Source organism: Pan troglodytes, chromosome 16 (assembly GCF_028858775.2).
Source record: "Pan troglodytes isolate AG18354 chromosome 16, NHGRI_mPanTro3-v2.0_pri, whole genome shotgun sequence".
In the NCBI taxonomy this organism is placed as follows: domain Eukaryota; kingdom Metazoa; phylum Chordata; class Mammalia; order Primates; family Hominidae; genus Pan; species Pan troglodytes.
Genome location: NC_072414.2, coordinates 34,409,623 through 34,423,758, shown reverse-complemented (window position 1 = coordinate 34,423,758; position 14,136 = coordinate 34,409,623). Strand labels below are relative to the sequence as shown.

At 40.9% G+C, this 14,136-nt stretch overlaps 1 protein-coding gene across 6 annotated transcripts in view; it reads left to right on the top strand.

The window, feature by feature from the left end:
- Positions 1 to 14,136, top strand: part of ZNF106 (zinc finger protein 106) — a 79,004-nt gene that overhangs the window by 42,462 nt on the left and 22,406 nt on the right. For 3 of the 6 annotated variants that reach the window (XM_016928006.4, XM_054667436.2, XM_054667435.2), the window contains 9 exons: positions 319 to 952; positions 2,365 to 2,434; positions 4,037 to 4,191; positions 4,771 to 4,831; positions 6,630 to 6,971; positions 9,487 to 10,006; positions 10,373 to 10,428; positions 11,663 to 11,808; positions 13,515 to 13,649. In XM_016928006.4, the coding sequence (XP_016783495.1) occupies positions 319 to 952; positions 2,365 to 2,434; positions 4,037 to 4,191; positions 4,771 to 4,831; positions 6,630 to 6,971; positions 9,487 to 10,006; positions 10,373 to 10,428; positions 11,663 to 11,808; positions 13,515 to 13,649 (2,119 nt within the window). Of the gene's footprint in view, positions 1 to 318; positions 953 to 2,364; positions 2,435 to 4,036; positions 4,192 to 4,770; positions 4,832 to 6,629; positions 6,972 to 9,225; positions 10,007 to 10,372; positions 10,429 to 11,662; positions 11,809 to 13,514; positions 13,650 to 14,136 lie in introns of all 6 variants that reach the window. The other 3 variants (XM_016928005.4, XM_009428904.5, XM_063794791.1) reach the window with 1 other exon arrangement.

Sequence of the window (14,136 nt, the reverse complement as noted above, 5' to 3'; positions counted from 1 at the left end):
TGTTGTTTTGGTTTGTTCGCTTTTAAAAATTATATGCTGTATGTATTATTATAGATTTAGCGCTCCATATGAAACAAAACTCAATTTTTACTCCCTCAAATATATTATTATAGCTGTATACAAACCTCTAATCTGGTACTTGTGACAACGTAATATATTTATATCTGTACCACTGACTAGACTGTGAACTCCTTGAAGACAAGAGCCACCTTACTTTTTATAACTTCAGTGCTTGAGAGAGCCTGGCACATTAAAAAATAATGCCCCTCCCAACAACCATATACAATTTATGTTTTCATTTTTTCTTTCTTCCTTAAGGTTTGGCATAGAAATGGTACCCCTTGTTCAAAATGAACAAGAAGCCTTAGATTTGGATGGGGAACCTGATCTGTCCAGTCTAGAAGGATTCCAGTGGGAAGGTGTTTCCATTTCCTCGTCCCCTGGCTTGGCAAGAAAGCGAAGCCTTTCTGAGAGCAGCGTGATCATGGACAGAGCTCCTTCTGTGTATAGCTTCTTCAGTGAGGAAGGTACAGGCAAAGAAAATGAGCCCCAGCAGATGGTTTCACCTAGTAACTCATTGAGGGCTGGACAGAGCCAGAAAGCAACCATGCACCTCAAACAAGAAGTGACACCTCGGGCTGCCTCCCTCCGAACAGGTGAAAGGGCTGAAAATGTTGCTACCCAAAGGCGACATAGTGCACAGTTATCCTCTGACCATATAATACCTTTGATGCATTTGGCAAAAGACTTGAACAGCCAGGAGAGGTCTATACCACCTTCAGAGAATCAGAATTCCCAGGAGAGTAATGGAGAGGGAAACTGTCTGTCATCAAGTGCATCCTCAGCCCTTGCGATCTCCAGTTTAGCGGATGCAGCCACAGATAGTAGCTGTACCTCTGGTGCTGAACAAAATGATGGCCAAAGTATTAGAAAGAAACGAAGAGCCACTGGAGTGAGTATAATTCCCTCTGCTTTTTGTAGAACATCGCATGTGGCAAGTTGGTTGCTTATGAAAAAAGTTCAACTGTTTTTCTTGGGTATCTGGGATTGTGATTCTCTCAACTTCTAGAAGAATTGTGAGGTTCTTACTTTCATCCTACTGGTTTCTTACACTGAGTAATTCTGCTAAATTAAATGTAATCTAATATGAATGTACAGTACCAGGAAAATATGAAGTCATATCTAAAACCAGTGTCCAAGCCAATGATTCTTTGTATCACCTGACCAAGGGTAAGTCACATCTTCAGCTGTAACCCAATCTGTTTTCATAGATGCGTTCTGCACTGCTACTGAAGAAAGGCGTTCTACTGTTGCACTTGTAGGGCATGGATGATTGTTGGATTCAGGAGTGATAGGCTTAACACTAAGATGGTTTTAATACTATTAGAGTGCATATATATGAGCAGAGTATAGAAATATTTTTAGTCTGTGTAACTCTGTCCTTCGTCCTTCAGTTACCCAGCCTGGCCTTTAAGAGTCTTTTATTTCATTGATACCACTTCTGCTCTTCCGGCATTTCTGCCGCTAATATTGGCTTAACCCTCTCAGTATCCCTTTCTGAAAAGAAAGAGTTGCTGGTAGTGATACAGTCTGGGATCTGGCAATGTGAAAAAAAATGGGTTCTTCTCTTCATTATTTATTCATTTATTTTATAATATTTTAAAATTTATATTAGAGATGAGGTCTCACAATGTTGTCCATACTGCTCTGGAACTCCTGGACTCAAGCAGTCCTCCTGCCTCAGCCTCCCAAGTAGCGGGGACTATAAGCATGTGTCACTGTGCTGGGCTTCTCTCATTTAATACTGAGGTGATAAGCATAGTAGTTAAGGTCATGAATTTTAGACTTGCTTCAAATTGCAATTCTGCTCCTTTGAGCTAGATGCTATATGTAGTGGATGTTACTGGATGACTTAAAATACACTTCAAGCTGAGGGATTGTCCTATGACAAAGAGCTTGTCTCATGGACTGTTAAGCTTTTTGTTGTAAAGGTTTTCTTGCTGAAATTTAAAGTAGAAACTATGCCAAGTTATAAATCAGATATATTTATTTTACTGGCTTTGTCTATACTTCTACTTGTGCCTTACTATACCAAGATGAAATGCTTTGCCTGACCTCCATGGGCTTTCCTACCTCTAGGATGCTAGGAGGCACTTCACCCTGGATTCTTTTTTTTAAAATCAGATACGTTTATTCAACTAAAGTTTGTGTTGGTACCACGTGCGTGAGACTTCTACGATCATGTTAGAGATGGTAGCAATAGTGAAGAACAGTGTATGGCTATCTTAGAATTGATTCCTTTTTCTCCTCTTGGATAATGGCTTTTACACATTGGATTTTATTCAGTTTTCTTTATCCCTCCAGGATGGATCTTCTCCTGAACTCCCAAGTCTTGAGAGAAAAAATAAAAGAAGGAAAATTAAAGGAAAAAAAGGTATGGTGCAGAATATTTTGGAAGAAAGAAGTTGGTGTTTTTTGGTTTTTTTTGGGGGGGCGGGTTTTTGGTAACCTCCAACTCTTCGGCTCAAGCAATCCTCTTCTCTCAGCCTCCCGAGTAGCTAGGACTACTGGTATGTGACACTACATTAATTCTTTTTATTTTTTTGTAGAGACAGGGTCTAGCTATATTGCCCAGGCTGGACTCAAACTCCTGGGCTCCAGTGATCCTCTCACCTTGGCCTCCCAAAGTGTTAGGATTATAGATGTGAGCCACCGTGCCCAGCCCCAAGAGGTTCTTGTAGCAGTTCAGCGTTTGTGCAGCTTGACACAGAGCATAGCTTGTCATTTATCAAACACTGATTGTCCATTTACTTTTTTTGGACATTTTTGTTGCCTTGCTTAAGAGGAAAGAAAAGTTTGATTTCCTAATACATCCAGTTACAACTGTAGAAGAAATATATGATGTCACATAGACTTGTAAGCCAAGGTTAGTATACCACTTGGACAATATAAAGCCAGGAAGTTTCCTTGAGCCTTTTCAGTGGGATGAAACGTGTTGGCCCTCTTGGTCATGTATAGCCATTTCTCTCACTTTCAGTTTTTGAGGCATTTTGGTTGCTTCCCCCCTGCCCCACCTCCACACTCCCTTCCTTGGTTGCTTTTCTAAAGTGAATTATGGAAAGAAGTTATTAACATTGCTCCCTCATTGATGTATTTCTGTGATTCTTGCTTTTCCTTGACTCTAACCCAGTTCTAGTATAAGGGCTAGTCCTGGAAGTGATTGGATGAGGCTTGAGTGAGTGGATGTGATGGATAAGGGAGGAGTCAAGGACAACCCACATTTCTGGCTGGGCCAACCAGATGGAGCATATGTAGAGCTAGAAAACTCCACGAGAGGAGCAGATTGAGAATAAAGATGATGAATTCCCTCAGGGATTCTTTGACTTAAAGGACCTTTGAGATAACCTAGCTAGAAATATCATAGTCAGTAGTTGGATATGTGGGTGTGGAGCTTAAGGGAGAGGTCCTGGCATATTGAATAGGAAACAGACAAACACAATGATGGTAAATACATACACAGAACATTTTATTCAAACTAAGTTAAATGTACTGTTTCAAAGCTGTATTTTCTTCAGGAAGTCTTCTCTAATAAAAACAATTTTTAAGTCAACTAACAGACTAAATATGGATTGGAAAGAGAGTGCAAGCAGTCTAGGTCCAGAGTCCAATCTAAGCAAAAGTCCTGTGTGAAGACAGTGGTAGATAAAGGAAGAATGGGAAACGAGACCTGGAACAGGTGGTTTGCATGGGACAGATTTCACCTGGAAAGGTGGTGGTAGAAGGCGGTGATTAGATGAGACAGAATGATGTGATGGTACACTGGAGCTTATGAGACACCTCCATCTTAGCAGTTCTCACTTTTGGTTCCTAGCTTTGATATCATTGTGCTTGACTAAATGTTTTATGAATTTCCAATGACCTACTGAGGAGAACATAAAGTCTTATCCTAAATAATGGGTATAGTTTAGTCTTCTGAGCTGTGTGATGAGAGGGAAATCTCTCGTATTAACCTGAACCTTATGGTTTCTTTTGGCAGAACGTTCTCAGGTTGACCAGCTGCTGAATATTTCTTTAAGGGAGGAAGAACTTAGTAAGTCATTGCAGTGCATGGATAACAATCTTCTGCAAGCCCGTGCAGCCCTTCAGACAGCTTATGTGGAAGTTCAGAGGCTACTTATGCTCAAGCAGCAGGTAACGGCATGTGGAGGATTTAATAAAAATGGATCATCTCTGAAATCATGTTTTGTGCTGCCAAACCCATGTCTGGAGTCACCCCAAAGGCAATGGCAGGGGAGTTTCCACAAGGGAAGTGCCCCAGACTGTGCCTAATGGGGGACAGTTAGGATTCCAAAGAAAGAAGCACTAAATGCCAGGGTGATGAGTCCAAAGCATTTATTAGGAGAGCTTACTTACAGAGTAGGCTGCAGCAGTCCCCACAAGGGTCAGCAAGAAAGGGGTGTTCTCCCTAGGTATATCCACAGCCAGGGGGCGGGATGTGGAGTTTATATGAGGGTTTAAGGAATTTGGCTCAGGGCCAGGGCCAATTTCTTTCAGTGTTTTGGGCAACAACCTAGATACTTTTATCAGTTCCTGGGAATCTTCAAGGCCCCAGGTAGGGTTCAAGCCTGCTGGAGAAAACCTGCGGCTGGCTGGGTCACAGAGCAGTCAAGACACTCTGATTTTTGGTCAGGACATAGAAGAAAAATGGGGAGACCTAGAGGACCTTATAAGTTGGATTTCAAAATGCTTAATAAAATACTTTATTTTTAGATAACTATGGAGATGAGTGCACTGAGGACCCATAGAATACAGATTCTACAGGGATTACAAGGTATTCAGAGGGCATCTGATGGATTGGGCCCTCTATAGCGTGTTACTTTTTTGTTTTCTCTGCTTTTTTTTTTTTTTTTTTTTTTTTGGAGACAGAGTCTTGCTCTATTTCCCAGGCTGGAGTGCAGTGGTGCAATCTCTGCTCACTGCAACCTCTGCCTCCCAGGTTCAAGTGATACTCGTGCCTCAGTATTTGATTAGCTGGAATTACAGGTGCCCACCCCACCCCCAGCTAATTTTTGTATTTTTAGTAGAGACAGGGTTACAGGGTTTTGCCATGTTGGCCAGACTGGTCTCAAACTCCTGACCTCAGGTGATCCGCCTGCCTCAGCCTCCCAAAGTTCTGGGATTACAGGCGTGAGCCACTGCACCAGGCCTTTTTGTTCTCTTTGAGGGGATGAAAAGTAGTCATGAAAAGGTCATGTTATTTCTCTCCTGTCTCCTTGGTTTCATCCTTTTTTTGTTTGTTTTTTTTTTGAGACAGGATCTTGCTCTGTCACTCAGGCTGGAGCGCAGTGGCACAATCATGGCTCACTGCAGCCTCGACCTCCTGGGCTCAAGCAATTTTCCCACCTCACTCCCCCCAGTAGCTGGGACTACAGACGTGTGTCACCATGCCTGGTTATTAAAATTTTTAACTTTTAATTTTATAAAATTATAATTTAAAATTGTAAAAATTTAAAGGTTATAAAAAGTTATATAAAATTATAAAAAGTTATAAAAATTAAAAAATGCTTTTATAGAGATGGAATCTCCCAGTGTTTCCCAGGATAGTCCCAAACTCCTGGGCTCAAGCAGTCCTCCTAACTCGACCTCCCAAATGGTTGGGATTACAGGCCTGAACCACCACGCCTGGCCAGTTTCTTCCTTCTATAGAAAGGTCTGTAAACTGTGCATCCCAAAAATGTTTAGCAACAGACAATATGTTATGGAAAGAGTTTTGATTAGGAATCAAAAGGCCTGGGTTCAAATCTTCACCCTTCCATTAGTAGCCTATATAACTTTGGATAAGTCATTTAAAATTTGAAAAATTGGAATGTTGCTAGGCACAGTGCCTCATGCCTGTAATCCCAGCACTTTGGGAGTCTGAGGCAGGTGGATTCCTTGAGCCCAGAAGTTTGAGACCAGCCTGGGCAATGTGGTGAAACCCTGTCTCTACAAATAAATACAAAAATTATTGATAATTATTATTAGTAATAATAATAATTCCAGCCTGACCAACATGGTGAAACCCCATCTCTACTAAAAATACAAAAATTAGCTGGGCATGGTGGCATGCTCCTGTAATCCCAGCTACTCAGGACACTGAGGCAGGAGAATCGCTTGGACCTGGGAGGTGGAGGTTGCAGTGAGCCGAGATTGCGCCACTGCACTCCAGCCTGGGCGACAGAGTGAGACTCTGTCTCAAAAAAATAATAACAATAATGGCTGGGCATAGTGGCATGTGCCTATAATCCCAGCTGCTTGGGAGGCTGAGGCAGGAGAATTGCTTGAGTCCAGGAGGTCAAGGCTGCAGTGAGCAGTGTTTGCACCACTGCACTGCAGCCTGGGTGACAAAGCGAGACCCTATCTCAAAAAAAAAAAAAAAAAAAAAAAAAAGAATGTTGATGCCTATTCTCTCTGTATCCTTGGTGGTTGTAGAGATTATATTCTCCATGTTTCGGAGAATTATGAGGGACTATACTAATATACTTATTTATAATTCTTTTCTAATGTTTAAAAATACAAATTGGCTCAGACGCAAATGACTTTTCAGATAACATTTTTGCATTTCTATGTATGTATGTTTCCCATTCTAGAAACATATGAACCTTCTGAGCACCCAGACCAGGTTCCCTGTAGCCTCACACGAGAACGAAGGAACAGTAGATCTCAAACATCCATTGATGCCGCACTGCTGCCCACTCCCTTTTTCCCACTTTTTCTGGAGCCTCCATCTTCCCATGTGTCTCCATCACCCACCGGAGCCTCTCTTCAAATAACCACGTCTCCTACTTTCCAAACCCATGGCAGTGTCCCTGCTCCAGACTCATCAGTTCAGATTAAACAAGAGCCCATGTCTCCTGAACAAGATGAGAATGTGAATGCTGTGCCACCAAGCTCTGCCTGCAATGTGTCCAAGGAATTACTGGAAGCTAATAGTATGTAAGCTTTTCTCTGGGTTAAGGGCATCCCAGTAGTGAGACTGGGGCATTTTTATATGAGTGATATAAGCCATACTTGCTCATTAAAACTAAAATGAGCAAGTACAACTAATTTGTCACTGGAATTCTCTTCATATATACAGGAGGATTCTTTTAAAATATTTTAGAGAATGTAATTTAAATATCAGTCATTTTCTTTCATTTCCTCTAATCTAGGGTTAGAGTTGACTTTGTATTAGTACCCACAAGGTTCCATTTATTAGGATAAGTACAAAATTTGTTTCGTGTGAAATAAATGGGGTTGAAGTTAATTCAGCCAATTTTCTGAATAAGGTCTATCCTCTGAATTTCTTTGCACTTACTGTCTATATAATCTCAAATATAAACCAGGATTAATATAAGCTTGAGAGGCAGGTGGCCATGATGGGGGTTGGAATCATCTACTAAGAACTTGCTGTTGAGAAATAGCCAGGGTTTTCACTCTTTTCAAAAAATAACACTTACCTGGTTATCATTTGAGAATACGTCTAAGTTATGTAAAATCCTGTTAGAAGTTTGCATTACCACAGTGGTGCTGTATTTGAAAATTAAGTCCAACAAACTGGCATTGTGTGGTTTCCTGAGCAAAAGCAAAAAGTTTAAAAAATTACTCTAGATTTTACTACCAGTACTATGTTGCAATATTAATCTAGATGTTAGTATCAAATGTATAGCTTATTTATTTATTGAGACAGAGTCTCACTCTGACACTCAGGCTGGAGTATGGTGGCATAATCACAGCTCACCACAGGCTTGACCTCCTGGGCTCAGGTGATCCTCCCATCTCACCCTCCAGAGGAGCTAGGACTACAGATGCCTGCCACCATGCCCGGCTAATTTTTGTATTTTTTTTTTTTTTTTTTTTATGTAGAGATGGGGATTCACCATGTTGCCCAGGCTGGTCTTGATCTCCTGGGCTCAAGTGATCCACCCACCTTGGCCTCCCAAAGTGCTCGGATTACAGGTGTGAGCCACTGCGCGTGGCTTAGCATATATATGTGTGTGTGTGTGTATATATATATATATATATATATTTTTTTTTTTTTTTTTTTTTTTTTTTGAGACAGAGTTTCGCTTTTTGTTGCCCAGGCTGGTGTGCAATGGCATGCTCTTGGCTCAGGGCAACCTCTGCCTCCCAGGTTCAAGTGATTGTCCTGTCTCAGCCTCCCGAATAGCTGGGATTATAGGCGCCCACCACCATGCCCAGCTAATTTATGTATTTTTAATAGAGACAGGGTTTCACCATGTTGGCCAAGCTGGTCTTGAACTCCTGACCTCAAGTGGTCCGACCGCCTCGGCCTTCCAAAGTGCTGGGATTACAGACATGAGCCACCTTGCCCAGCCCCTAGCATATTTTTAAAAATTATTTTAAATTTTTGTGGGTACATAGTAGGTGTATATATTTATGGATTACATGAAATATTTTGGTACTATTATTTTTCATATTACATATTATTTCAATCTTTCTTAAATCATATTTTTGTGTTTACATGTAGAACTTGTACAAAGGAGCAGTCATATATAACCTGACTTTTTCCATTTAATATATAACGATTTTTCTTTCGTAAAAATAATTTATCTAAAGTATTTTATATTACAAGTTGCATAATCTGGATAAACAATAATTTATGTGGTGAATCTTTTTTGAATATTTAGTTTTCTAACTTTTTTCATATTCTGTATAACACTGCATTGTATATGTCTTTGAGTACATCTGTGATTATTTCATCACTTTTAATTCCTAAACATGAAGTAACTAAGTCAAAGGAAACTGACATTTCTAAGTCAGCAAATTTTTTTAACTACTAAGGTGTATCTAAATTGGATGGGTGTGGATAATGAAAACTTCAAAGAAATAAAAGTAAAAGGACTTCAGCTAAGTAGACATTTAAGTGTCTACTAAGAATAAACCACAATGTTAAATGTGTGGACATTTAAAACAAGAAAAAAGATTGATAGAAACAATCCCTCCCCACAAGGAGCTTTTGTAGGGAATAAGACACACAGTGTCTGTGAGATTCACGCAAGGCAGAGGGTAGTAAGTGTTGTCATAGGAGTGTATGTAGGTGATGGGAAACTGAGGGGTGAGATACCAGCTGAAACAGTCATGGTTTTCTGAACATATCATTGAAATATTTGGTAGAGTTTCAGTCAGTGATAAATTGCAGCAGACACAAAAAAGGATGCAATAATTTTTTTCCTCTCAATTCAGGAGAGATCAGTGACAGTTGTCCAGTTTATCCAGTCATCACTGCTAGATTGTCCTTATCAGAGTCAACAGAAAGTTTCCATGAGCCTAGCCAAGAACTGAAGTTTTCTGTGGAGCAAAGAAATACCAGAAACAGAGAAAACTCTCCCTCTTCCCAATCAGCTGGTCTTTCTAGCATAAATAAAGAAGGGGAAGAGCCAACCAAAGGCAATAGTGGGTCTGAAGCCTGTACCAGTTCTTTTCTAAGATTGTCTTTTGCTTCAGAAACCCCTTTGGAGAAGGAACCCCACTCTCCAGCTGACCAGCCTGAACAACAGGCAGAATCCACTTTGACATCAGCTGAGACTAGGGGAAGCAAGAAAAAGAAGAAACTTCGGAAGAAGAAAAGTCTACGGGCTGCCCATGTTCCTGAGAATAGTGACACTGAACAGGATGTTTTGACTGTTAAACCTGTAAGGAAAGTAAAAGCTGGAAAGTTAATTAAAGGGGGGAAAGTAACAACCTCCACTTGGGAAGACAGCAGGACTGGTAGGGAGCAGGAGAGTGTCAGAGATGAGCCAGATAGTGACTCGTCTCTGGAAGTCCTAGAAATTCCTAATCCTCAGTTAGAAGTAGTAGCCATTGATTCTTCAGAATCAGGAGAAGAGAAACCAGACAGCCCATCTAAAAAGGATATTTGGAACTCTACAGAGCAAAACCCACTAGAAACGTCTCGTTCTGGGTGTGATGAAGTTAGCTCTACCAGTGAAATTGGCACTCGCTATAAAGATGGCATCCCTGTAAGGTAAGAATATTGTATTGGTCCAGTCAGAACAACTTTCACCAACTTTATTTTTTTAAATAGAATTTTAAATTATGAATCAGAATTTCTTTAAAAACCAAACTTTATGTGAATGCAGTAGGGATTGTGGATATGGAAAAATTAAGGCTCAGCAGTAGAGATTTTCTGCTTTCTCTTTTGACTGTGTTATAAATATTCGCTCTGCTTTTATTTCCCTTCATTAAGAAATTTCAGATGGAAAAACTAATCTCTTATATCATTGCTACTTTGTCCATTGTTTAGAAAAATCCTTTGAGTCAGGAAATTTTTACTTTTACTACCTGCCTTGTTCACACAGATGCTGAGAACACTTTTGCTATTATTTTGTAGTGTGGCAGAAACTCAGACTGTGATCTCCTCCATAAAAGGATCAAAGAATTCTTCAGGTATTTGCTGTTCAGTTTTATTTAAGTTAACCACAGAATTAAAAGCCTTGTAAATATTAAAGCCAGGATTTAAACCTACTTAAATATATTTATAGAATAGGAGAATGGGGAGGGGTTTATCACCAAGAGGATTGCCTTGATCAACAGTTCCGATATTCTTAAAACCTCAAATCCTGGTCTTTCACATTCTTATTCTCATCTATCTGATTGATTGACTGATTGTAACAGAGTCTTGCTCTGTCACCTGGGCTGGAGTGCAGTGGCGCTATCTCTACTCACTGCAACTTCCACCTCCGAGGTTCAAGCAGTTCTCCTGCCTCAGCCTCCCAAATAGCTGGGACCACAGGTGCGCGCCATCACGCCTGGCAAATTTTTTTTTGTATTTTTAGTAGAGACAGGGTTTTGTCATGTTGGCCAGGCTGGTCTCGAACTCCTGGCCTCAAGTGATCCTCCTGCCTTGGCCTCCCAAAGTGCTGGGATTACAGGCGTGAGCCACCATGCCTGGCCTTTCTCATCTGTCTTATCCGGCTCCCTTATCTGTTCAACTAATTAGTATTAAGGTTTCATTGGCTCTAAGGATATTTGCTTTCAGAAGGAACTGCTTAAGGAATACTACGTTACTCAAAGAAATAACGTTTTGGAAGTGTGGGAGAGATTGGGTACCTTCCAAGTATCACTCAAAGCTCTTTTTCTTTTTTTTTTTTTTTTTGAGACGGAGTCTTTGTCGCCCAGGCTGGAGTCCAGTGGTATAATCTTGACTCACTGCAACCTCTGCCTCTGGGTTCAAGTGATTCTCTTGCCTCAGCCTCCCCAAATAACTGGGACTACAGGCACACACCACCACGCTTGGCTAATTTTTGTATTTTTAGTAGAGATGGGGTTTCACCATGTTGGCTAGGCTGGTCTCCAACTCCTGACCTCAGGTGATCTGTCCATTTTGGCCTCCCAAAGTGCTGGGATTGCAGGTGTGAGTCACCACGCCTGGCCCAAAAGCTCATTATATAATTATCTGTCTTTTTCCTAAGTGAAAGGCCTTCTCTGCCTTTGCTTATTATGCAGTCTTCATAGTGAAGATGGGTATTGAAAATTGTAGTAGTCTGATAGGGGAACTAAGATTTAAGGGATCTACTTTTGGTTTAATCTAGGGGCTACTGTATTGTATAATAGTTCTGATTTTTGAGTATCTTTTCAGACTCTAGCAGACATGTCTCTGAAACCTATTCTTGTTTTCCAGAAATATCTTCAGAGCCAGGAGATGATGATGAACCCACAGAAGGAAGCTTTGAGGGACACCAAGCTGCCGTAAATGCAATTCAGATATTTGGGAACTTGCTATATACCTGTTCAGCAGATAAAACTGTTCGGGTTTATAATCTGGTGGTAAGTTGATAGAACATGTAGAATGTTTTTGGTTGCAGGTTTTGGAAAATCCAGTTTATACTTTTTTAAACAATAAAGGGAATTTGTTGGCTGTCTGAAGCCTGAGATTGACTTTAGATGCATTTAATCCAGTAGCCCAGCAAGGTCACTGGGGACTTAATTTCTTTTTGTCTCACTACTCTGCCTTCTCTGGTATCACCTCTTCCTGAAAGCTAGTTCCCCTCCTGCTTACAGGGTAAATGTCAGGAGCCACTGGAGTCTCTTTTTCCCTCCCACCAGCACAGAAGGGTCCTGTGTTTTATTCCCTGAACGATCACCTTTGCCTGTGGCAAAGGGGGTTGGGATTACACCAGTGGTCTTGGACTGTTCAGGTCCCAACGCTGGAGTTGGTAATGGGGTCACTTGCATAGCAGCTACATAATAGAGGAGGGATGAAGTGAATATGGGGAAGTACTGGAGGAGGTATTTTCCCTGACAAGTGATTGATTACAGAGTTCAAGTTATTAAGGAGAGCAACACTTTTCCGCTGCCTCACACTTAGTATTATCTGATGCTTATTACTCTTGAAAGAATGAACTTTTGAGTTTTGAATTTGAATTTGTTAATAAACTAATTATGTTTATGAACAATGAAGGCTTAAGAAATTTGAAGAACATGATGTCTGAATGAACACCATGAAAATATTTAAAATTGCTAGAGTCAGTGAAAATTAAAAAGTTAGATGATGGACCAGGAAAATGTGTTTGCTATATAGGCAACAGGTATGTAGATTCTTTTAGCTTAATGATGTGAGGATTAACACGTATGACTGAAAAAAGGAAGCAGTGCTACCAGGATGTATAAGTGTAAGATCTAGGGGAACAGGATATCAAAATATGTATGTGTATGTATATATGTACATTCTAAATAGATCTCAGTATGTGCACTGAGATAGCATTTGGAATGTACCCATAAGAAACACCACCAGTGGCCGGGCACAGTGGCTCACACCTGTAATCCCAGCACTTTGGGAGGCCAAGGTGGGCAGATCATGAGGTCAGGAGATTGAGACCATCCTGGCTAACATGGTGAAACCCCATCTCTACTAAAAATACAAAAAATTAGCCGGGCGTGGTGGCGGGCACCTGTAGTCCCAGCTACTCGGGAGGCTGAGGCAGGAGAATGGCGTGAACCCAGGAGGCAGAGCTTGCAGTGAGCTGAGATCGCGCCACTGCACTCCAGCCTGGGCGACAGAGCGAGACTCTGTCAAAAAAAAAAAAAAAAAGAAACAACACCAGAACCACTAGACCTGTGATAGCACCTGACATGTTTTTGAATACCATGGTGCATTCTCACAAACTGCTTATCAAATGCTCATCTTTTGTGGGAAATTAGCTACAGTTTGGATTTGCTAGGTCCTTGGTTCATATGTCAGAAAGCTTTGCCCTAAACGTTAATTAAAATTCTGGCTGTCTTACAGTGTTGCCATAAGTATTTTTTGGTATGGCTCAACTAACATATGCTTTCAGATACCTCATTGCCTGTGACTGTTTGCTAGGCACTTGGTGAACATACATTTACTGAGCATCTTTTGTGTACCAGGTGCTGTTTTAGACACGAGGATACAGCAGTGAACTGAATGTTTTAGCATCTTTTTGTTGAGGAAATATATTATCTAATCCTCCTATATCTCATAAGTAATAATCTGGTCTGTGCTTAAACTTTAGAGTCGGAAATGTATTGGTGTCTTTGAGGGTCATACCTCCAAAGTTAACTGCCTCCTGGTTACTCAGACCTCTGGGAAGAATGCTGCCCTTTACACCGGGTCCAGTGACCATACCATCCGCTGCTATAATGTTAAGGTAGGTGGGTCCAGAGAAATCCAAAGTGGTTCATATTGAGTCGCCTTTGTATTTACTGTGTGGAGTGGAGACACTGTGGCAGACGCTTCATTCTACCCACCATCTCCTTTTTGCTTCTAAACAATGTTTAGCACATTGTTGTAGCCTTAGGAAGATATGAGACTTAGACATAAACCATATTTTCTGTCTCTCTCCACCAGTATTTTTTCACTTCCAACTACTAATAATATACCTTCCTTGGTCTTTGCCATAAATGTTATGCATATCATATGTCAAAACTAATCCTAGATAGAATAAAGAGAAAAATGTAGGCCGGGCGCAGTGGCTCACGCCTCTAATCCCAGCACTTTGGGAGGCAGAGGCGGGTGGATTCACCTGAGGTTGGGAGTTTGAGACCAGCCTGACCAACATGGAGAAACCCTGTCTCTACTAAAAATACAAAATTAGCCAGGCATGGTGGTGCATGCCTGTAATTGCAGCTACTTGG